This window comes from Galleria mellonella, unplaced genomic scaffold (assembly GCF_026898425.1).
Source record: "Galleria mellonella isolate WM207_F2 unplaced genomic scaffold, CSIRO_AGI_GalMel_v1 utg36, whole genome shotgun sequence".
NCBI lineage: Eukaryota > Metazoa > Arthropoda > Insecta > Lepidoptera > Pyralidae > Galleria > Galleria mellonella.
In genome coordinates, this window is record NW_026442086.1 from 6496841 (window position 1) to 6520176 (window position 23336).

The 23336-nt window shown below is 35.9% G+C and overlaps 1 protein-coding gene across 1 annotated transcript; it reads left to right on the forward strand.

The window, feature by feature from the left end:
- The first annotated feature begins 75 nt into the window (after positions 1 to 75).
- LOC113520701 (SWI/SNF-related matrix-associated actin-dependent regulator of chromatin subfamily A containing DEAD/H box 1 homolog) lies at positions 76 to 20509 on the forward strand. The gene is made up of 16 exons (XM_052897362.1): positions 76 to 472; positions 4657 to 4859; positions 6431 to 6753; positions 7068 to 7236; positions 8280 to 8464; positions 10274 to 10467; positions 11124 to 11259; positions 12018 to 12153; positions 12732 to 12869; positions 13638 to 13877; positions 14583 to 14684; positions 15499 to 15624; positions 16855 to 17066; positions 18016 to 18171; positions 18801 to 18931; positions 19291 to 20509. Exons 1-16 carry the CDS (start codon positions 352 to 354, stop codon positions 19365 to 19367), a joined length of 2649 nt encoding a protein of 882 aa, XP_052753322.1. The 5' UTR covers positions 76 to 351; the 3' UTR covers positions 19368 to 20509.
- The last annotated feature ends 2827 nt before the right edge of the window (positions 20510 to 23336 follow it).

A 23336-nucleotide genomic window follows, 5' to 3' on the forward strand; every position in this document is an offset into this window, starting at 1 on the left:
ATCACTACTGTAAGCCAAAAAACTAAGAACAATCTTTGGCAAAAAACAAGATTTTCTGTAAAAGTTCTTTTTATTGGTGTCATTCTTTATATAATTTACTATTGACGAATAAATATTGCCGTTACATTTCTATTGGTCAAACAGCTGATGTCAAACTTGACACAGTCTATGATTGGCTTTTACTTTTATTCTTGCAGTCTCGCGGATAAAAATGGCTGTACTGTTGATTTCATGCATTGCTCCTTTTTATGATTAATATTCTCGTAAATAAAACTTAATTAGTAATACAAGAACTTTTTTAATTTATAGCTTTTAAAACAATTTTGTTGTTTTCTTACGCCCAGTGACAAGATGTCGGATAGTAACAGCTCAAACGTGATAAGCTATTTGAGGCAGTATAGGTTTCAGAGAAAACCAAATGCGGCAGGGACCACCATGCCTGTTACGGTTACGTCCTCGCCGTCAAGCTCTCGTAAGTAAAGTCGAATGTTTATTAAATCATAGTAGTAATTTGCCACTGACACGTGTTTCCTACTGCCACGAGGATTTGCTAGTATGTTCAGTGATCCCCATTTTTCAAGGTTTTGTTTTTTATCCCTGCCTGTAATAGTTCTGAATTTTAAATATTTGATAGAGTTTTCTGATCATTGCATTTTATTCTATTGTTTAATTTGAACACCGTTAAAATCATGGATTGTTAAAGGGATGATAATATGTAAATTAACAATTACACCATAATTACGATGGGGCCGATTCTGTAATGCCATCTCTAAACCTCTGTTAACCTAATATTTTAATTTGATGATTTCGCAAATTATTGTTTTATGAACCACCGTAAATTAAAATGATAAAAATTCTGACTTAAATTTATTAGAAAATTAGTTTGTATTGGTTTTTATAATAAAGATATTGCTGTGATATCAAATTTTAATTATCGAAATAGATTAAGAGAGATGCTGGTCAGTGAATAAACACTTAGTCTTAGGGGATTTCACGCCAATTCGTAACAATCAGCATCAATTTCTATCTGTTATGACAAACTAATAAGAGAAGCATAAAGATACCTTATAAGTTAAAAATTAGTATAAGAAAATTATATAAATTTTCCTATGGTTTAGTTATATATGAGATATTTTAATAATATTATTCTGTTCATATGTATCTATTCTCATATTGAGCAGTGGACATTGATTAATATAAAATATTTGTACTCTTTTCTGTAAATTATTTATTTTATTCTCTAAATGTTTGTAAACAGGTAATAGAAATATTTTTACCAAATATTTCCTTATCAGTATTCAATATGTTAAGCATGAAGGAATATTAATTGACCTGGATTAAAATAGCCTATATTCTTCTCTATTAAATATTATGTATATGACTTTTATAAATCTCAAGATGATTGATTGTGCCATTATGGTGCCAAAACGAACAAACAATATCACTTTGTAAACATGAAGAAAAGGATAAATCAATTTTAAGGTTATATACCTTAAAATTCATTTATCCTCTTCATATGATATACTTTTTGTAGCTTAGTAAGTATATCACTAGATGGAGTGACAAACTCAAATGCACTGCAGGGAGGCATGGATGCAGGTTGCTTAGGACTATTCCTTATGGCAGTTTATGGATGAGGCCTATGTCCAGCAGTGGACGGATAATGGCTGTGATGATAATGATGAAGTATATCTTCAGACGATATAAAGTTTTTAAGAAGAATTAAGTATTAAACTAGTAGAGTTTTAAAGTGGACAAAGGTGTTATCTGACCAAAATAAGTTTCTGTTACATAGACAAAAGTTAGTATAAATCATATTTTGATGTCAAAAAATTTTAATGTTCATGTATATGAAGTTTTTTTGTTAGAATGTATAACAAAAGTATTAACAACTATTCAAGCTCAAATTATGGATAGCAAATGTGGTGAAAATGCTCTTTGAACTATTTGCTACTTAACACTATTGAGCACTTGGTTAAGTATTTCTTACAATGTCTCAGTTATATGCATTTATTGGAATCACTTAAAAAATTCCTTTCTCTAATGTCATAAATTTATATGATATAAAGACTTGTTGACAGACCTTACACAGTCTGAACTGCTGCATCTTGATTATTTTGAATAATATAGCACTGATAATAATTTTATGATATTGGCATTTTCTGAGAAATTATTTTCTACATTTCCCTATAGGAATCCCTCTAAAATCGAAAAAATAAAAAATAAGTAAAAATATTTACAAGATAGTTAATTTAAAACTTACACATTGTTTACACATATTTTATCTATAATACAGGATTGATTGAAAAGTCACTGAAATCCACATTCAAATGTCAGTTATAAAGAATTAGGTATGTAGGTACTATTTACCTGCAAAGTTTTTCATTGCACTAAGTCCCTACACTACTACTATACATCTACACTAATATTATAAAGAGGAAAGATTTGTATTTTTGTGTGTATGTATGTTTATAATGAATAAACTCAAAAACTACTTTGCCAATTTCAGAAATTCTTTCACCATTAGAAAACTACATTTGCCCTGAGTAACATAGGCTATATTTATTGTTACAAAAGATTAGGGATCCTTACTAAAACTTTAGTAATGTAACTCAAAGTGTAAAAAAATGCTATAAAATATCTTTCGCCGCGTGCGCTGCGGAAACCATTGGTGGTAGAACAAAAGTATGTTCTACAATATATATTATTATTATATAAAAACTTTGCGATACTATATGTCCAACTATTATCGTAATGTCACAATAACCACTTTTTACATTTTAAATGTTGATAGAAATACCGACCAAAATTACATAATGTTATTCACACTTCTGTTTAAATTCTTATCCAAATAAATCATATTGTTTTCAAAACTTTTTAAATTTTTGTAGATTACTTTTTGAATTGTTCAAATCGGCTATGCCATTCAATAGATATTACGAATATAATAAGTCATAGAAATAGAAAAAATAACGCTATCGCGTTGTTCATGTTATTTATACTTATTTATAAATCCTTATCCAAATAAATTATTTTGTATTTAAAATTGTTTCAATACCTGCAGATAACTTTTGAATTTTTCAAATCGTAGGTATATTCCATTCCAAAGATATGTTAAAAACTCAGATATAGAAAAGGCGCCGTCCGCCGCCCGCGCCGTGTCGGCCGCGTGGCTAGCTAGCCGGGCATTGTAGCGGTGCGGAAAAGGGGCAGGTGGGGGCGGGCACATTTATGATATAGGTAGCCGCCGCGCGGCTTACTCGTGCGGTCGGCTCCCTACGCAGTGGACGTAACCGATATTGAACATTTTTAACGATTTCAATTGCATTTTTTTTTTGTCATTGTTTAAAAATGTCCATCCGTGCGAAGCTAGGACAAGCCGCTAGTAGTGTATATAAATATTTACAAGATTTCAAATAAGGAATATAATGTTCTCTGGCTATACCGCTACTAAAGATGTTTCCTCACAAATATAAGTAGAATACTCATGTTTGTATAAGGTTACATACATTGAAATAAAAAGTTGGATGCATGTGACATGGTGTAAAGCCATGATTCCTCCCCCATAAGAGGAGTTTTGCCAGTAGTTCCGTGCTTGGCAGGCGCAACTGTAGTTAGGCTTCGACTATATATGTACTAATGAATTTTAATTGTGTTCTTTTACTTATATTTTCATAATATTTTAATTCTATATTATTTTTAAAAAGTATTCTTTTTAAATGTAATACGAGGTCTGTCCGGAAAGTTCGTATAAAAGTGTTCTGGAATGCGAGAAAGAGGAGTGGGGAGGCCAGGTAAGCGCAGGACCCCTTCCTTATGTCCCTAACAATGCTTCAGTTCTGGTCTGACCGCCGTGCGGTGCGAACTGGCTTGTCACGCCATCTGTGAAGTTACCTCTTAACGAAACCCCGTCGGCATGGAGCCCGCTTCCGTTGAAGAGCAGCGCGTCGTAATCAAGTTTCTCTCGAAACTCGGCAAGAATGGCCGTGAAAGCAAAGAGTGGAAGACATCCGGGGAACCACGAACAAAAAAATCAAGAAAATCCCGCTCAAATGTCAAGACAATGTTGATTGTTTTTTTCGATGTTCGGGGGATTGTCCATCAAGAATTCGTCCCTCCAGGCCAGACAGTTGATGGAAAATTCTACGTCGATGTGCTCAGACGCCTCAAAGCTCGTGTGGCACGAGTTCGTCCAGAATTGGCGCGAGAGGGGCGTTGGATTCTTCACCACGACAATGCCCCTGCCCACACCTCTCTTGTTGTCCGTGAGTTTTTGAGTAAAAATTCCATTACGGTGACCGAACACCCCCTATTCGCCGGATTTGGCCCCGTGTGACTTCTTCTTGTTCCCAAAAACCAAATTGGTACTTCGGGGGCGGCATTTGGGGGACATAAATGAGATAAAAAAAGCTACGACGGGGCAGCTGAGAAACCTACAACCAGAGGACTTTCAAGGAGCCTTCTCACAGTGGAAACGGCGTTGGCACAAGTGCATTATGTCACAGGGGGAGTACTTTGAAGGGGATAAAATTGATTTACCTGAATAATTGTAAAATAAAATTTTTAAAAAACTTTTATACGTACTTTCCGGACAAACCTCGTAATGTTTATTATATATACAAAAATGTATTCTCATCCATTTTTTGTTATTTGTAGACACAATAGTTAGAATGCCTGCACCGAATTCTGGAAATAAAAACGGCTTGGTGGTATACAAACGCATCAGGATCCAGGACTCCGACTCTGACGAGTCAGCCACTCCGACCAAGAAGCCAGCAGTTGAAACTGAACTTTCTACAGCCGTAAGGGAGAGACGCTTCAAAAACATGATGCAAATATTCCCTGAAATTGATCCCTTGGTAAGATTTAATTAGTAATTGTTTTTAGATTTTTTTTTCTTTTAAATGCTAAGGACTTCTATTTCATATGTATTCAAATACGTACCTATAGATTATTTTTTATATTAATAGTGGCAAACAAACTTTCAAATCAGAAATAAAGGAATTGTTAATAATAAGCTCCATATATAAAATAAAATATTCTATTAGGTTGATCTCCATGCGGTTCTTTGTGGACAAGATCATGGTTAATTCCTATTGAATTTGCCATGATGGTGCAACTGATTTGTATTCATCCACATCTATAGCTGTACAGTTTTTACCCTTGAACATTGTAGTTTTCTTTCAACTTCTCATAGGTTGACTGTAAGAGATCCCTCTATGGGATAAATACGGCATTGTATATGAAATCTTTTAATAAATCCAATGTAAATTATGTACAGTAAAGATTTTACAATACAATAATAATACCTATCATCTATGATGCCAGCATATACCGATAGCGAGGACGGGGCTACCATTTTAGTTTTATCCTTTTTTTTATACAACTTAGAATGGCAAACAAGCTGAAGGCCCACCTGATGGAAAGTGATAACCGTCGCCTAAAGACATGAGCAGTACCATGGACATAACAGAGTGTACTGTTTCGCCCATGATACCCCCATGCGTTGCTATTGAAAAAAGTGTTACGGTTACCATTTTCCATCAGGTGGGCCGTCAGCTTGTTTGCCATTCTAAGTTGTATAAAAAAAAAAGTGTAATGGTAAACGGTTACCATAGTCTATATTTTAAACACCAGTGGTATCACTCAGGTATTGCTGACCTTTAAAAACATTTATTATGGCCTTTTTGAAGAATTACATACTGTAGCCTCTCTCCAAAACCTAGTTGTTGGTTAGAACACTACTCGTTTATATGTATATAATGGAATTAGGCCCTCTCACTCTAGATCCATTAATTTTTAATTAATTATTAATTGTAATAATATTATTTAATTTAATTAATTAAATAATTGAAGACCTTTAGGAACACAACTGTGAAAGGCAGATCCAATTTGGTGCATTAGTATGCTATGCATTGTTATGCATTAGTATGTATGCTGTCGGAATAAGTTTGCCAACTCTTTGTGGACCGTACCGTAACAACGGGGAATGGCCTTTGCCGTGACGTGTTTCCTTTGTCCTATAACTTCGGATCCCTCGAACATAGTGTGAAAAAGCACTTAGTAAGCCGGCATATTGCGGTCAACCGTTGAGAGTAAATAATCCTCTTTTTAGTCGATCATATTTATGGACCATAGTGTCTCTGTTTTTGCTTAAAATAGTGTTGTCTCCAGTGGCGTAACTATACCATTTGGAGTCTGTGGCAAATTCTTTTGATTGGGCCCTATCATTAATTTTCAAGTAAAATAAAATACTCAGGTACAAGGTAAAAAAAATTCTGAGCTCGCGGCCTCTTGAGCCGGGGCCCTTTGGGTCGGGGGCCCTTGGCATTTTGCCAGCCCTGCCACTCTATTGTTACGCCACTGGTGGTCCCATGTCTGTTATATTAAAAAAAATCATGTAACACTATTTTTTTTTACCTGTTTCCAGTTTGTAAAAGATATACTAGTGAAACACGGCTGGAATGAAGAGAGGTCGCGGGACGAGCTCCTGAAGTATGACCCTGAGAGTAACGATCGGGGAACTGGCACGTCCAACTTTTTCCCCAAGCCTGGTATCTCAGGTTTGAAGTCTAATGGGAACATGAGCATTGTGAGGGTGACTAGTTCGGCCACTCCTTCCAAGCCCAGAATTAGTGTGGTTATGAAGAAACCTTTGTCCGACAAGGGCGGCAGAGGTCGACAGGGTAGTAGTGGAAGTGAGGATGAAGACTATGGTGTTAAGAAAGGGAAAGATGACAGGGTATATGATAGGTAAGTTATTGTAACAATAATAATCCTCTGCTGTTTTAGAAACTTGCCGCTTGGTTTCGGCATAGAATGGGCCACATTTTCCTTTCCTGTGAATGTCGTTCCATTGCTAGCAGTATACTTTGTCCGCTTGACTTACCCATAGTTCTCCCTGTAAACCATCGTGCTAAATTCCAAGTGTATTCATCACGATAACATGCCTTTTCATTCTCGCCTATCATTTCTCACTGGTGCCCCGCTAGCGTATACGTTAGCGCAGATGCGGCTACCGTTCCATTATTATCTATTAAAAAAAATAATCACAAACAATATTTCAGTGATGATTCTGATAATGAGATCTCGGACGAGCTCATGGGTGATAAGAAGAAGGTGTTCGAGTTCCTCAACAATAGTAACCTCAACGAGCTCTCGCTTCTGAGTGGGTGCTCACAGAAAAAGGCTGAGGCGATCATCGCCCTAAGACCCTTCAAAGGCTGGCTAGATATGGTTTGTTATTTTTATTTATTTATTTAACTCTTTATTGCATCATAAATAAAAATATACAATGACAAGTGAATAATTCAAATGAAATTTATAAGAATTATTTTTCTTTTTTTTTTTTTTTGACTAATGACTTTTACCCGCGGCTTCGTCCGCGTGACATGATATGTTTACTGACCGTGATAAAAAGTAACCTATATCCTTCTGTATCTCATATAGTACGCATATAGCAATCTTCATAGTGATTGGTTAAACCGTTAAGGCGCTATAAGTTAACAAACACACACTCACTTTCCCATTTATTATATTAGTAAGAATATAATTTTATACTTATATGTTTCGGACAAGTTGGCAAAAACTGAAACACTGAATTGCGACTATTATTCTGAATTGAAAACCACTGGACATTCTTTGCGGCAAATTTTAAATTTCTTTCTTTTTTTTTTTTTCATTTAAAATCATGTAATTTATGATATGTCATAATATAAAGAAATAATAATATTTTATAGTAAAATACTACAAGCAACAGCAATGTAAAATCCTGCTGCAACGCGCGGAATCAGCTGTTTTAGGTCAGCGTCATAAGCGTACGAAAACTACCTACGAAGAAGCTTCATTGACCGGACGCTGTAGGTATCTTGCGTCGTGTGGATCGTAAAATTTCAAATACATTGCGCGGCATCAAAACTAAGAACCCTTAATGACATAACTGTGGTGCATTTCCGATGGTAAAATAATCTGCCATCTGATTCAGATCATCTGAATCAAATGTTTTCGTTTTCGCCAACCTGTCAATTCCACCCTGTATATAATAAAGTTCTATCAAGAAGTCTCAACAGAAATACAGAATTAATTATATTTATATATTTTCGAGTAAAAACACATGATCATTGTTCTGTATTGGGAATTTATAAAATACTGACATTATCTGATAACATACAATTCATTACTGTGTACTAACAGCCGTTATGAATACAGTTAATTGGATTTTTTTTATATAGTTTCCTATACAACATACAAATTGTCATGATCTGTATTATATTTCACAGGTAGAAAAATTCAATAGCAACAAAATGTTAAGCACTGACTTGCTAAACTCAACCCAAGAGCTGCTGTCCACAAGGAGCAATATACAGCGGCTGATGAGGAAATGCGTAGGGCTGGCACAACAGCTCGAGGGGGCGGTAGCGGCCGGCGCGAGCAGGTTGAAACAACCGGGCATTTTAGATACTAGGTGAGTACGTCAACGATGAAGAAAGATAAAGCGATTTTTAGTTATATTCTCGAATCTACAGAATTGAGAATTGTCCCATTTCAGAGTATACGTCAGTTGAAAGGCCTATTGTATTACAAAAGATCGACCAACAGTAGTTGCCACTCTTGGCAGGCGAGTTGGCAACTGCAGTTAGGCTTTTGGCGATATTTTTTGAGGGCCGCTTAAGTGTCCTTACTCACCTTATACGACATCCGCGGGAAAGGGAGTGGCTTATTCTACGCCAGGGCCACACGGCGATGCTATCTTATTATATATGCACGGCGAAGACAATATGGGGTTCTTCATGGGTGTATTAATTATTTATTGTATTAATTTATTGTTTGACCCTGATATTGATCTGTTTCACACAAAACCGTATGCAGTTGAATTGCAAGTGGCAAAATCATTCTTTGGGTCTCGCCCTGCTGCACCTAATTGACTATATTAGTAATGTTGTTTTGCTTTATATTGCTTTTTGTTATTATATATTAAGCTAAAAGGAGTCTCATCAAAATTTATAACTTTTTAATCATTATATATGTGTGTATATATGCGTGTGTTTGTATATATATGTATGTATATATTTTGCATATATAAAAACCGATCATTTGTGTCATTACGCAAATGTGAAAACGATTCATGGCTTAACATATATATATATATATATATATTTGATTATGTATTGACTGTAATTCAGCTGTACGTTTTCCAAAAAAATAATTAATTAATTAATTTTCAACAGGGTTGGTAAAGTTCACGTGACACCCCTAATGTTAAAGGCGTCCGTAGACTAAAGTGACCGTTTACCATCATGCTTGTTTGCCACAATCGTGGTATAAAAAAAATAAAACTCGCCTTATTTCCATACTTATTTGTTTTAGATAACATTAATTATTATTTACCTGTTATCGCGTCGCGTCCCGATCACGAATTTAAATACAAGTGTGTGTACAACAAAAAAGTTAAAATTAACTGATAAATATGTTGTAAACGTATGCCGTTATCTACAGTCTAGTATTTATCAGTTAATTTTAAACTTTTCTGTTGTTTACATTATGTATGTTAGACCTTCAGTAAAATTTGAATGGACTTAGATGAAACTTTATGTTGCATGTCTAGAACACTGTATTATGACAGTAATAGCTTTCACCCACGACTTTTTTTTTTATACAACTTAGAATGGCAAACAAGCTGACGGCCCACCTGATGGAAAGTGGTAACCGTCGCCTATAGACATGAGCAGTACCATGGACATAACAGATTATACTGTTTCACCCATGATACCCCCCATGCGTTGCCATTCCTGAGGACTCAGGTGGTATTCCTCTGTACCCAGTAAATTCACGCCATATCCCACCCTTCAAACCGAAACACAGCCATGCAAACACAACTGCTTCATGGTTGAAACACGAATGGGACAGAGGTACCCAAACAATCGACTTTTGCACAAAGTCTCCCTCTGGTAAAATACAGTAATTACAGGCCAGTGTATGTTTTTGGCCGTGTGGTCCCGACATAGTATAGGCCACTCCTTCCTTTTTCATGGGTGTCGTAAGGGGCGATTAAGGGAGGTCAAGAAATGGGCAACAGCGTTCCTCTTAAAACATCTCTAAACCCTGACTGCGGTTACTGCATTCGCCTGCCAAACGTGGCAACTACTAGGCAAAACCCCCCCCAAGGAGAAAACTTATGTTCAGCAGTGGACACTTAAAGGCTTATACGATATGATGACAGTATGTTCTGTCAATTGTATGAAATGTAATGATTTACTAAAACCTTGTGTTCCAGTTTAAAACTCGCCCCGTACCAATTGGTGGGGCTCAACTGGCTGGCGGTGCTTCACAAGCAGGCCGTGTCGGGTATACTGGCTGACGAGATGGGGCTCGGCAAGACGGTGCAGGTGATAGCCTTCCTCGCGCATTTGAAGGAGACGGGCCAGGCGAGGGGCACGCATTTGATTGTAGTACCCGCATCTACACTAGGTAAGCAGATGTTTATAGCAACCTATTTTTTTTTTATATAACACGAGTAGGGGCAGACAAGCATGATGCTCACCTGATTGTAAATGATTACAGCTGCTCATAGACACCTGCATCATCAGTGTGTTGCCGGCCATTATTTTTTTAATACATACGCATACAAGTGGTCCATTACACCCACTCCTACTTGATCCTGGTGCAGGTAGCACAGCTACCTTTTTTTTAACGTCTGGAAAATGCTTAATGCAGAACCATACACCTTGTGGGAGGTGAATGGGTACTGTGGGAATCCCCCCGTAAGGTGGGGGTGTACCCACCAAAAACCAGACAATATACCCTCAAGATACCATATGTCGGAGACATGGGTTCGCTTTCGCACTTACCACATCTCCGACAGCAGCGACCTGCCCCCAGATGGTAAGAGCAAGTCTCCTCTCTCAAGATAGGGTGGATGGCGTGCTCACCCTACCACTAGGGGGATGCGCCGGTATATAAGTAGCACAGCTACCTTCCCCGGCGATACACTTTTTTTTTTATTTCGACTTCCCAAGTTAGTCTTTGATAATGTAATTATTAAAATCGTTTAATTTTTTTTAATTTATCCATTACAAACAATCAAATCTTCAGATGAAGATGAGTAATAATTCATAACATTTCAGACAATTGGAGCGGCGAATTAGCACGCTGGTGTCCCTCCCTTCGTGTTAGCAAATACTACGGACCTCCCGAAGAGCGAAGACAATTGCGGATAGAATACGCCAAGCATCTCAGTAATTATGACGTCGTTCTTACTACGTATGTACTCATTAGAATTTTACTAACTTTTATCTGCTACTACCGTCGTATAATCAGAGGGAGACTTTGTAGAAAAGTCGATTGCTTGGGTACCTCTGTCCCGTGTTTCAACCGTGAAGCAGTTGTGTTTGCATGGCTATGTTTCGGTTTGAAGGGTGATATATGGCGTGAATTTACTAGGTACAGAAGAATAACACCTGAGTCCTCAGGAATGGCAACGCAGGGGGGTATCATGGGCGAAACAGTATACTCTGTTATGTCCATGGTACTGCTCATGTCTATAGGCGACGGTTACCACTTTACATCAGATGAGCCGTCAGCTTGTAGCCATTCTAAGTTGTATAAAAAAGAAAGTCAGAAATTACAGGGTACAGAGGCATAATCCTCAGGAATGGAAATGCATAAATGGCATCATAGGCGACACAGTATACTCTATTATGATTGTGGTAAAAATATAAGTATTTTTATCAGTTCTGTGCTTTGTTTGGGATTAATTAGTACTGTTTTATATACCATACCATATTAGCTGTTAATTGTCCACCGTTGAACATAAGCTTCCCTCTATTGGTGAAGTTTTCCAGTAGTTACGCTTGACAGGCGGGTTGAGTAAGTTGCAGTTGTTGAAGGTACGCATAATTTCCGCTTTTCGCCTTGTCCAGAAGGGGTGGCCTATTCTTTCCCGGGACCACATAGTATCGGCACACGCCTTTTTTTATATAATCAGTAGTATTTATTTATTATTATTAATGGTGTTGCAGTTACACAATGGTGAGCAGTTGCCCGGAGGAGCGCAAGATGTTCCGGATCACGCCCATGCACTACGTCATATACGACGAGGCGCACATGCTCAAGAACATGTCCACGCAGAGATACGACAACCTGCTCAAGATTAAGGTATCGTCATCAACTATCCTTATTAATATTATAAACTAGCGACCCGCCTCGGCTTCGCACGGGTATAATTTAGAAACAATGTGGTGTCAGTGTGGAGTGATTAATAATATTACTATTGTATGCGTTTAAACTCAATATTATTGGCGGGGGGGGGGGGATTGTTAGTAATGGGGTTAAATAGCTTCCTCATCATCGAAGCCATCGTGGGTTATCAGGATGGGCTAACTGACCTGCTTTTATTGTCATTAGTCATCTATTACTGGTGTCCCGACAGTGTATAGCAGGGGTATTTCGCGCGCGTTGCCGATCCTGAAGAAACCTCTTTACCGCCCTTTTGAAGAACCACATGCTGTAGTCTCTTGGGAAAACTATGGCAGGGAGCTCATTCCCATAACCTGAGTGTTCGTGGGAGGAAACATCTCTAAAACCGCGCTGTACGCGACCATCCATGCTGTAGGATATGAGGATGAACTCCCTGTCGATGGCGAGCAGTACGATGGTAGAAAGTGCGTAATTTTAGCTATTATTTTGTTATTTTCGGGTTAAATTCTTAATTTAAAAATATTTTTTCTTATTAGTCAAGACACCGCCTGCTACTGACCGGCACGCCGCTACAGAACAATCTGCTGGAGCTGATGTCGCTGCTGTGCTTCGTGATGCCGCACATGTTCTCGGGGAAAACGGAGGACCTCAAGAGTCTCTTCCAGAAGAATTCTGTAAGTGCTGTATCATATACTCTTGTTTAGATGTTTAAATTCTAGTAGCCGCTTTTAACGTTGACTGTATTTTGCCGCGAATTAAAAAAATAAATAAAATAAATATATCTTATCTTAAATAAATTTTGCCGTTGTATGTCAGTGGTGGTGGTATTCCTGTGTGGTCCCGGCATAGAATAGGCTATCCCTTTCTTTCCCGTGGGTGTCGTAAGAGGTGATTAAGGGAGGGTGAGGGATGAGCAGTAGCAATCCTCCTTTAATATCTTTTAAGTCTAACTACCGTTACTAATCCACCTGTCAAGCGTGACAACTACCGCCAAAACCCCCCTAGGGGGAGGCTTGTGTTCAGCGGTGGTCATTAAACGGCTAATATGATGATGATTATGATCCCAATGGTGGAGTTACTAGCAGGTTGAGTAGGCTGTAGTCTAGGTAGGCAATTTTTAGGGCTGGTGAATTTGAGCTAAATTCTTTTTAAACTGACTCCAAAAAGAAGGAGGGAGTTTCTCAATTTGGTTGTATTTTTTTATGTTTATTACCTATGAGGTAAGTCACTCATATCATAGTCTGTCAGTTATAAACGAATTTTGAAAATTTCTTTTTTATCCACAGGTATATACTTACAGATTGATCTTATAGGAATTTTATTAAAATCACTTCAGTAAATTAGTTTTTAAATCAAAATATCTGGTTTTCCAATATATTATTGTTATATATTTTTATTATTATTTTTCTTTTGTACTTAAAGAAGTTCCTTGCATTTTTCAGAAATCAAAAGCGACGAAGAAAACTGACGGCAACCAGGAGGACGATGTACCAGCATTCGAACAGAGTCAGATAACTCAAGCCAAGAGGATAATGAAGCCGTTTGTGTTGAGAAGACTGAAGAGAGACGTGCTGCAGGACTTACCCAAGAAGACCAACCACACGGAGCTCTGTCCCATGTCTGAGAGGCAACAAAGTCTGTACAAGCAGCTCGTAACTGGATTCTCTGCTAAGGATGGCTTGGTAAGTGTTACAATGAAATTAATTGTTTAAATTCAACAATGGTCAACTACATAACCTACGAAATTAATTTAGAAAAACCTGTTATTGGCCATACTACTTTGTTATGATGAAATGTTTGTTAATTTTATTTGTAAACCGCTGTTGGTTTTTTAATATAAATAAATAAATAAATAATTTCTAATTTCACCCTCATATTCATGAAATTTAAAATCTAATAATAGATGGATCTCTGAACACATGCAATTCATTGACTCTTCCACTCTCATATATCACAGAGGCATAACACCTCAGTCCTCAGGAATAACAACACATGGGGAGTATCAAGGGGGAACCGCGAGGAGGTCGACCTGGTTGGGTATATTGCTAGCAATGGGATTCTTAGTCTCCATTACTAACAATCCCTTTTCCCTCCAATAATGGAATGTTAACTCCTCCTGAGTTATCGGTGTACCAGTGAGGAATGATAGGTGAGCATGAAGCAGTTAATTTGATTCATTCCTGAGTCCTCAGGAATGGCAACGCATGAGGAATATCAAGGGCGAAACAGTATACTCTGTTATGTTCAGATCTATAGCGACAGTTACCACTTTCCATCGAGTAGCCTGTCGGCTTGTTTACCATTCTGTTGCATAAAAAAAATTCATTCTATATTAATTTCAGTAAAATAATAAGACGCAACTATTTTAATAATTAATACCATAATAGGTGCACGCAACAACGGAGCAGAGTGGTATCTCTATGATGATGGACATGCGGAAGCTCGCCAACCACCCGCTACTGTTGCGGTACCACTATCAGGACGACCAGGTAATGTCGAAGTGTTTGTGAATTGAAGAGAAAAGAAATAGGTTGTGATTGTTTATATGTTCACTTGTTACAAAATAAGAAAGTAGTACATGGAAAGTTAACACAATATTTTAGAATTGGCATCGTTCAAAGATGAGGAAATAAGGGGTTTCAAGGACTGGTTCTGTTTGCTATGTTACATGTTTATAGGGTCATCGCTTTTTTTATTTAATGTTAATCTAATATTTTGTTCTCTAAAAACTGTTTTAAAACTTTACAAAACTAGTATGGAACCAACATAAGTGTAAACCCTATCAATTGAATAAAACAGCATCGAAATTAATTCACATTTGGTGAAGATATAAATAGTAATAAATATGTATGTGTGGCAAAACTCCTTTTTTATATCGATTGAAAACTAATAGAGTGACTTCGAAAAAGGAGGAGGTTTCTCAATTTTTTTATGTTACATCAGAGTTTCATTATTTATAAACAATTATACTTTCAGATTGGTCCCATAAAAAAACTATCAAAATCGGTTCAGTAGTTTAGTTTTTAAATCAAAATAACTGGTATTGCCACAAAAAAAAACTATTTTCAATATTTCTGATTGATTAATCATATAATTACACCATTGAAAACTTGGCGCCTATATCATATTTTACTTCGTAATTTTTCAAATAAATTTTTTGTGTCATTAATAAATTTTCATTGCTAAATGTTCAATTGTTTTACAATTTGCGATGTTGCCATCATACCTTGTTGTGAACTCACTTAAACATGTTATGGGATCTTATTGGCGCTTACCTGATTACACTCTTATCCGCGTTTCCAGGTTCGCAAGATGGCCGCGCGACTGGCCAGAGATCCGACGTACAAAGAGAAAAATGAACAGTACGTCTATGAAGACCTCATGTGCATGTCTGACTTCCAAATACACCAGTTGACTCTGGTTCATAATGTAAGTGGCAATGTAACATATTTATCATCATGAACATAATATATAGAGTTAGTTTTTAAACATGATGACTTGTGTTGATCGATGAGAGTAAAACGTAACCTATGTCCTCCTTTTCTCAAATACGGGTAGTTATTATTCATGAAAAATGAAACCTATCAACCTTTTTTAACTGTTTGAGTGTCATGTTGTTATTATTACTAGCGGCCCGTCCCGGTGTCGCACGGGTGGATATTTTTAACATTTCCCTTCACTGCTCTGCTCCTATTGATCGTAGAGTGATGAAAAGTATACTATAACCAGCCCAGGAGTATGAGGAATAATTGTACCAACTTTCGTTAAAATCCGTCTAGTAGTTTTTGTTTCTATAACGAACATACAGACAGACAGACAAAAATTTTACTGGTTGCATTTTTGGCATCAGTATCGATCACTAATCACCCGCTGATAGTTATTTTGGAAATATATTTCATGTACAGAATCTCTACAGATTTATTATAAGTATAGATTAATCACTCTATATGCAAATGTGGCTTACCTGAACTTTGGAGCATCTATTTTTTTAATGTCCCAAATTGACGCTTTTCCTCTATGACCTGTTGCCTCGTAGCCTTCCACATCCCGTAAATATTCTATTCCTACTTACTTTAGTCCACTCTCCTCACGTTAAGGTTTGGTCCAAATTTATATGTTCCAATAATAGAAAAATTTAAAATATATGTTTCTCTATACACTTCTCGTTTTTCATTCCTTCCACATATTGTTCTTGCTATATTACATTCATATGTATATACATGTTATATAAAAATTTACTTGCCTTTTCCAAGTATATAGTGTAAGCATATCTTGTGTTGTCCTTAATTCCAGAGAACTCAACTGAATGATTTACATGATATAAATTACATGGAGTCTTCTCTAACCCTTTTACGTTGGCAGGAAACCACCGTTTTTTCTAAGTGGATGCCATTTAAAAAAAAAGAAGTGTGTTGTGTCACTTTCATATTGAGATGTTGGCACAAAAGAAAAAAAAAAACGACAGTACTTAAATAGCTAATAAAACTTTGAGATGTTTGATGTTTTAATGAATAGGAGGGTACATATGAATACTCTTAAGTGATAATTAAATTTGAACCTTCCAAAAAGTTATTTAAAGTTGACAATTATGTGCACATATCTTGCGAAATAAGTCATCAACTTTATAGACTAAATGTGCCCATATACATTACTCCGCAGTGTATTAGCTCATTCTCAGTTCCGGAGCACCTGATCCTCGACTCGGGGAAGTTCCAAAAGCTGGATGAAATGCTACCTCAGTTGAAAGAAGACGGGCACCGGGTGCTCGTGTTCAGCCAGTTCACCATGATGCTTGACATCCTGGAGCCGTACCTGGAGGCCAGGAGGCATCGATACCTCCGGCTCGACGGTAGCACAGCTGTGAATGATAGGTAAGATCTCTGCCACTAATAACATTATTTTATTGCGGCGTACAAATATTGTTATTACATAGAATAGAATAGAATAGAATTTTATTGCTAGCTATGTACATACATATAGCAGTAACCATTGCTTTGAATTTGACATCAGTATCAACAGTTATACCCTATCGGGCATGCAACAATTTAAGAACAGGTAATTATATTAACATCGAAACATTCAATACTATTACCATTACTCGATTACAAATAAATATGAAATATTTGACAATACAAATAACAAGACAAAGAATAATTATAACCGAATTAAAATAAAATAAACATAATTTCGCTTACATGTCAATTATTATTAATTTAATGAGTTTTAAGATTAAAGTATTCATTTAAATTATAAAAAACGTTATCAAAAAGCCAGGCTTTGAGTTTAATTTTAAACATATGGTATGCTTGTCCTGACATTTAATGTTTAAGGGAAGATGGTTAAATACTTTAATACCCATTACAATTACATAATGTCCCTTAATGTATCTTTAATTCTATCTATTGTTATATTTGTTCCGTGTGGTTCCACCATAGAATAGGCCACTCGTTCCTTTCTCGTCGAGAGATGGGCGGCCGTATCTCTCTTAAAGCATTACCAAAATCTAACTGTGATTGTCAACCTGCTTGCCAAGTGTGGCAATTACTGGCAAACACTTGTAGTGAAGGCTCATGTTCAGCAGTGAACAATAATGGCTAATAATAAAAAGTAATAGTTATTATATTTATAAAAAAAAATTCATTTAAATAAAAAAAAAAATAACTACGAGTAGATTGCTCCCGGGAATATGACGTCCCACAAACCTTTAGTATATGACTACAGCAACGTATTGTTCCCGAGTATGACTTGACTCGTCATACTCGCGAACTTCGATATGTAACTTAATAGTTACTGTATGAATACACATTGTGTCGTATACAGACAAGAGTTAATAGACCAGTACAACGCGGAGGACATCTTCGTGTTCCTGCTGTCGACGCGCGCCGGCGGGCTCGGCATCAACCTGACTGCGGCCGACACGGTCGTCATACATGACATCGACTTCAATCCGTACAACGACAAGCAGGCCGAGGACAGGTAAATGACACTTCTTTAAATTGATGATAATTGAATGGCTTTTTTTTTTTCAATAGGTGATAATGGAATGTTTTTTTTTATTGGATGAAAATGGAGTGGCAACCCCGCCTGCGCTAATGGGATACGCTGGCGGGGCACCAGTGAAGGGTGATTGATGAGGATGAAAACAGGCCAGTCAGTCCGTCATGATGAATTCATCAGGAATTAATCATGATAGTTTCCAGGGGGAACCGCGAGGAGGTCGACCTGGTTGGGTATATTGCTAGCAATGGGATTCTTAGTCTCCATTACTAACAATCCCTTTTCCCTCCAATAATGGAATGTTAACCCCGCCTGAGTTATCGGTGTACGCTGGTGTACCAGTGAGGAATGATAGGTGAGAATGAAGCAGTCAATTTGATTCATCCGGTACTTTACTGCGATGATTTCCAGGGGGAACTACATGGAGGTCGACCTGCTAGGATATCTTCTCTTCATTTAAGAGTTCCCTCTTGTCTGTGCAACTAATTCATGATTTTTTTGTGAAATATAATCTACTTGTGTTTAGCGCCATCTAGTGTCAGATTAAGCAGAGGTTGTATTATCGGGATATATTTAGTCCTTTTAAAAATATGTCTATGTTTGTACAGATGCCACCGGATGGGTCAAACGCGGCCGGTCACAATTTACCGGCTGCTGAGCTCCGGCACCATTGAGGAGGGCATCTACCAGGTCGCACAGGAGAAACTCAATCTAGAGAAACACGTCACGGCCGCGGACGGTATGTACCGTTTCAAATTGGGATTTTTTTTTGTTGGTTTGCCTGTTTATGTATGTAGCATATTATTAATATTATGACATAATGTTATAGATTACATTATTTTAAATGAAATAAAAGAAAACAGGAAAAAGAATTGAAATTTTCTATTGGTTTTCAGTTCAGAAAAATTATTTGAATTCACTATTTCAGGTTTTGCCAACCTGTCACTCACACCCTGTATAAAGTGCATAAAATTCATATACACATGAAATAGTTATATTTTTTCTTTTCTAAGATGCGAAACGCAATTCTGCCTCGGACACTTTTTGTACTAGCTTTCTTTATATCGAAATTTATTATAATCAATCATTATATTACAGAAAACGAGCCAACGGAACAAAAGAACGTGGTGCGTCTGCTGTCAGTCGCTCTTGGACTGACGTCATCCAACAAATGATTGTTGGCCAACGACGTCGTCACTATAGACTAGTGACATTTGTGACCAACGTTTGTTAGTGGACTTGTATACACTTAGTGGAAGTGATATGTGGACAAATGTTTGTGCAATTAATTTTCACCCAACATCTGTGCTAGTGGCCGTGGTGTGATGTGTATTATGTTGTGTTATTCAACCATTGCACAGTATGGTGTCAATGTTGATAACATTCATTAATAGATAAGGTTCAGAGGCGCTATTTCTTCAAATTTAACACTTAATTTATTATTTATAATATTTTAATATGATAATTTCGCTGTTTTATGAATTCCCATGAATTAAATTCATAATAATTTCGATTTAAATCTATTAGATTTTTTTTAATGCAAGTTGAATGGCAAACAAGCTGACGGCCCACTTGGTGGAAAGCGGTAACCGTCGCCTGTAGACATAAGCAGTACCATGGACATAACAGAGTATACTGTTTCGCCCATGATACACCCCATTGGTTGCCATTCTTGACGACTAAGGTGTTGTCTCTGTACCCTGTAATTTCACTACCATATCCCACCTTTCAAACTGAAACACAGCCATGCAAACATAACTGCTTCACGGTTGAAACACGAATGGGTCAGAGGTACACAAGCAAACGACTTTTGTACAAAGCCTTCCTCTGGTGGTTGGTGCTTGGAATAAAGATTTTCAGTGATATAAGTTTTTTTTTTTTATTTTAAAGATAAATTTAGAGAAATAGCGCCTCAGAATCGATTCACAGTTACAACACAAGTAAAAAGAATTACAATAAATTAGCTTTATATTACAGAATATTTTCTCAAATATTCGCCCAATACCGTATCTGAATCTCCAAACAGTTGTTTCAACGACTAATGGCGAACCAGTTTATCTATAGGTACGTTTATGCTACCGCCACGCTTAAAGAACAAGATGGCGAAAATTATTTATATTATGTATTCTATATTGCACTTAAAAAAATATACAGTGATTAGTTTAACAACTTGTTAACAAGGGTGGGCTTATCTCTAATTTCTTTAACCCAACCCAGTGAATTGAGAGAGAAAATAATTAGTGGATAATCTAATGCAGGAAAGGTACAGGAAATTTTGTTTCGATTAAAATGATAAATAAATTGTAAATTAATAAATAAATAATATATATATATATATATATATATATATATATATATATATATATATATATATATATATATATATATATATATATATATATATATATATATATATATATATATATATATGTAGTGTACGTGCTTCGGTACGTATAACGTGAAATAATAAAAAAAAATTATGTATGTAATTCACTACAACAGTTCAAAACCTACCGTTGTTTGACAATTTTCAATTAAATAACGTCTGTAAACGATATGAAACACCGACGACTCGCTAAAAAACTGAGAAAAGTACACGCATGTATATGTGATACATAGTATACATTTGAACAATCTACCGTTTGGATGAATGCACTTAACAATATGTTTAAAAATATAAACACAAAGCAATAATTATCGCTGACAATTTGCTTTAATCGAAGCACGTCCAAAATGAAATGACTGATGATGAATGACATAACAACATGCTTGTACTGTCAACACTGAAAAAAGTTTCAATTTAACAGCACACTCCCTATCTTAAAAAAAGTTTGAATTTGATACAAAAATCCCCATTAAGAAAATGATCCGCCATTCATTGAATTCATTTGTTACAAAAAAATTTTATAAATGAAGAACCGCTCGACCGGTTTTGTGCAAACTTCACATAAACCATCTACTAAATAGTCTAAACAAAGTCGAAACATTTGGTTTGGATAAGTGAGCCCGTTCTTGAGTTATAAAATTATAACGAAAAGTGGCATTAATTTTTATATATATAGATTATTATTTTTATAGTTACTTAACTGTAAATGTTTTCGTGCCCTCTATTGTCCGAAAACCTCTAGTTAATACTGTGACAGCGCCATCTAGTCCGAACCTAAGCAGAGCTTGTACTGTAGCTATTGGACAAGCGATAGAAATACTTGAAAACTTTTTATTGCAAATCCTTACTAATGTGAAAGTGAGTTTATTTGTTACTTTATAGCACCGTAATGGTTTTCCCAATCACTGTGAAAGATTGTATAAATATACGGAATAGAGAAGAATGTATGATACATTTTATCCCAGTCAATAAACATATATATATTCTTTATTGCACAAAAACATACAGTAACAACAATAAGTTAATAACAATGTTAGCAAAGGCGGACTTATCTCTAAAAGAGATTTCTTCCAGTCAACCTAACGCAGTGGCATAGGAAGTAGTGAGTGGGCAGTAGTAGTGCAAGACAGAAATTTAAATAAATATTTACATAAATTATAAATAATTATATATATACACACATACATTCACATATATACATACATACACATACACATATATATACATATACACATACATATACACACATACATACACACGTTAAATACAACATATAAATATCAGATACAAGAGAACACAATGATGACAGTCTTCTAATCATTTTTATATTTAAATTAAATTGGAAAGATAAAATGATTTTAATCTTTTTTTGAAGGAACTGCTAGACGGGCTATTCTGAATGTTCACGGGAAGTTTATTCCACAGCTGTACAGCACGATATGCAAATGAGTTACCCATAAAATGGGTTTTACAGTTGGGAAGCTTCAGTACCCTGGACTGGTTCAGACAAAGACGTCTAGGTCTGGAAGGAGGAGGTAATAATTGGAACCGGGAACGAAGGTAGGAAGGAGAATTGGGATCATTAAGGATATTATATAGGACCGCTAGGACATGTGTCTCATGACGATGTCTAATACATATCCCAGTCATGAAATCACGGATGACTAAAAGTATATCCTTTTATGTAAAAAAAAGAATTTTTCAAATCATTTTACAACTGGAAGGAGTTATGAAGTAATAAATATTAAAAATACAACTTTGAAAATTTTAAATTTAGAACCTCCTTTTTTTTTAAGTCAGTTGAAGAAATAAAATCAAGCCTAAACTAATAAAGAGGAATGTGTAACATTTGTTTTTTTTTTTTTTTTGTAAGAGTTAAAGTCAATTACTTAACTTACAAATTATTTAACTGACTTTAAAAATTTACTTTATATCAGCAAGTAACATAAGTGGTATGGGCACGGAAACTTGCAAAGTCGAGCGGTCAAAACGTTAAGTATGGTATATCATTATAATTTTGTCACGCATTCACGACTCCTGGATAATGTATTAGTTAATCAATTATTGCAATATTAATTCAATATGATTCCTATTTATTTATTTTTTTAATATTTTTATGTTATTGTTAGTTTTACATATATCCAGTTTTAAGAGCCTGCCATTTCATCGCTCGTAGCATTTTAATAATGCGCCGTTTGTTTAACAGGCATTTAATAGATACCGCCGACTGTCAGTTTTTTTTTAATTATCTGCTAGATATAATCTCTATGGTATTATATTTTTGTATACTAGAAATACTCGACGAAGCTTCGTACCAGTAACATAATAGCTTTTTTTTTTTTTAAATAATATTCCTGTTCGTTTAACAAAATGTAACTACTTAATGTAATAAAGAAATTTAATATGTTTAATTGAACACATGTAAAAATGAACCTAGAGCAAATTGATAAAAATATAAAAAAAAAAATGAGATTATAAAAGTAACTTTTATAGATCATTAATGCTATTTATAGGTGTGTTTAAAGAGGGGAGAGGAGAGCCCGCTCATTCTGGAGTTGTCCCCACTCACCCGCACCCATCCTGGAGAGTAATCTTAAATACGCCAACAATGCTATTTTATAATAAATTATTTCTGGCATAATACTGCACAGTAATTACAATGAAGGTCGCCTATGCGCTGTATAATCGGTATCTTTGAACTATATAAAGCAATGCAAACAAGAGATAATGGGTCTGAAATTAGTGAATTAGATAGCAG

Bases quoted from the DNA above. Each gene is read 5' to 3' on its own strand.
- LOC113520701 (XM_052897362.1), top strand. From the start codon at position 352: ATGTCGGATAGTAACAGCTCAAACGTGATAAGCTATTTGAGGCAGTAT. The intron at 6,754-7,067 runs GTAAGTTATTGT...ACAATATTTCAG, and splicing joins GATGACAGGGTATATGATAG to TGATGATTCTGATAATGAGA. The intron at 18,932-19,290 runs GTATGTACCGTT...ATTATATTACAG, and splicing joins ACACGTCACGGCCGCGGACG to AAAACGAGCCAACGGAACAA.